Here is a 2,349-nt window from a genome sequence, read left to right on the forward strand (position 1 = left end):
TTGGTTAATAACTGTACTTGGTAACAAATTGATAAAAAGGGAACCCCAACATAAATGAAACTTGCTGCTTATATTAAATAAAAACCTTTTCAGTCACTCAATAAGGAAAACCAGTTACCTTTCCCATTACTTTATTAACAAGTTGCTTCCACAAAACAAGCAGGCCACAAGAAGGTACAAGGAAGCTATCTGCCTGAAAGGCGGTACAGATAGCCACCCCCCATACCTCAGCAGAAAGATGCTTCAAATATTCACAATCTCTCTGATCTCAATTCATCCCACAGGAAGTTTGCGAGCTCAAACCCACAGCTATACCCATTATCATTTAACACGTCGCCCCTGGGTGCTGCGTCTTGGAAAGGAAAGAATAGCATCCCCCAGAATCTACCGAGTGACGACAGTCGTCATGTCGACTCCTCTGCGGCCCTCGAAGACATCATTGCCCAGAGTTAAGACTAACATAAAACTGCAGCAAAGATTAGCCGTAGCATGAGCTACAGCATTTCCCTTTCGTTAAAAACAGTTTGTGTTTTCCAGGATCTGCAATAATCAATTTTATTAGGTAGCAACATTTCAAAACATCAATTTCTGACAAACATGTGGCCAAAAGTAGTAAATCCTGATCCTGAGCAAGAAATTAACAGCCTTTCTCACTTTGTAAGCTGAAAGAGTGGGATTCAGGATGATAAAACTTGAAATAATTCAATTATTAAGAACCCCTGGACTACTTGAGAGAACAATCAAAGGTATTCCAGACAGGATGGTGATTTCTTTCTCACAGAAAGCTTCAGCTTTTTCCTTTCAACTGAATTAAATCTTTGGCAGCATCATCTGATGTCCATCAAGTTCTCTTTGTCACCTGTGCAGCCAGGTTTGATCCCACTAGTGTTGTTTTCTCCTAAACGAGCATCCTGGACAAAAGAGTAAAGAAAGAGAAACAGAATGATAAATACAGGAAAGATAGCATAAGTAAATATACAAGTATGAGAGCCAGTCAATATGACTCACTGAGAGGAGGTAAGTGCTAACTATTACCATCTGCTTTTTTTTATTTTTTATTACTGATTCACCTTAACAAGTGTGACTATGGTACCAAAGGTTGAAGCTGCACCCATACAGATCAACGAGAGGCTGTTAGTTACCAGGGCAGCAGAACGCCTGACAGAGTGGGAGAGCAAAAACAAACCTTGACCTTCAGTTTGGCTCATTCACCAACACAAACAGAATAGTCACATCCTCTGACTTGAGTCCTGCAGCTATTCATCCACTTTTTGTAACTTTATGTGTATAGAAATGATGAGAGCCTGAATAGATATCAGAATGAAAACAGGAGTAATATGTTGGTGCTTGTGGTTGATTGTGCAGGAATAGATCAATAGTGATAAATTCCTCACACCAAGCACCGACAGTTACTGTTTGCCTCGATTGACACCCTGTTCACGGAGAGCATAGTGACAGGGCAACACTAAGGCAAAGGTGTAAAAACGACCCAGAGAAACTGAGGAGAAGCTGACTTACAGAAGCATTTATTCGCTAACCTTTTAACTTAAATATGTTTTTAGGTGTTTTTACTTGGACTGAAAGTGAAATGGTGACCAATAGAACCACACAGTTGTACGGTTGAATAAAAAAATCTAATGAAAATCTCTAGTTTGGAACAGGTGATCCGATTTCAACCCAAAACAAAAATTACAGTTATGTAAAACCTTAAGAAGTTTTTATGGAGAACATCAGAGAACAGTAATGTAAAACCGACACACTGAACTCATCCCGCCCACAGTGATACAGAGTGGTGGCAGCTGTATGTGTAGTACTGTGGGATACTTTTATTCTGTTACATGAACGTTGGTTAGATGTGATTGAAAGCAAGATGGCGGCTGAATAAAGGACAGACCTGCACTGGACCTTAGACCTGGATGAGTGTATCACCCCGAGTATAGAACCAGAGCTAAAACAGAACAGTTTGGATCAGAGCATCATGTGCTGGAAGAGCCTAAACCTCTTTGGGACTTTTTTTTAAAGGAAACTGATGATTTCCATGTAATCAGTCTAAGTATGGAGCACAAGAGCAACTAAATCCAGATCCCCCTAAAAGCGTTGGTTGCTGGGATTTTTATTTTTTTACATTTTTTAACAGTTGAGATGACGTTTTAGGACTGCAGCTAACAATTATTTTGCAAATCGATTTATCTGTTGATTATTTTTTCAATTAGTAGATTAATAATTGCCAAAGTTTCATTGAAGAAGACATTTTACAAAATTAAACCAAGTAAAACTAAAACATTTCCACTTGAGGAGTTCTGGGTAGAGCAGACTGACAGACTATAAAGATCTTTTTTTTTTTTTTTT

General features: G+C 38.8%; 1 protein-coding gene across 1 annotated transcript in view; it reads right to left on the reverse strand.

Annotated features, from left to right (window-relative positions):
* Positions 1–541: 541 nt before the first annotated feature.
* The window catches only part of LOC107088384 (40S ribosomal protein S27), a 4,095-nt gene continuing 2,287 nt past the window's right edge, over positions 542–2,349 (reverse strand). Inside the window, exon 4 of the mRNA XM_015380517.1 lies at positions 542–911. Coding sequence (XP_015236003.1) covers positions 883–911 — 29 coding nt within the window. The 3' untranslated portion in view covers positions 542–882. The remainder of the gene's footprint in view (positions 912–2,349) is intronic.

This window comes from Cyprinodon variegatus, unplaced genomic scaffold (genome assembly GCF_000732505.1).
Source record: "Cyprinodon variegatus isolate N-32 unplaced genomic scaffold, C_variegatus-1.0 Scaffold217, whole genome shotgun sequence".
Taxonomy (NCBI): Eukaryota; Metazoa; Chordata; class Actinopteri; order Cyprinodontiformes; family Cyprinodontidae; genus Cyprinodon; species Cyprinodon variegatus.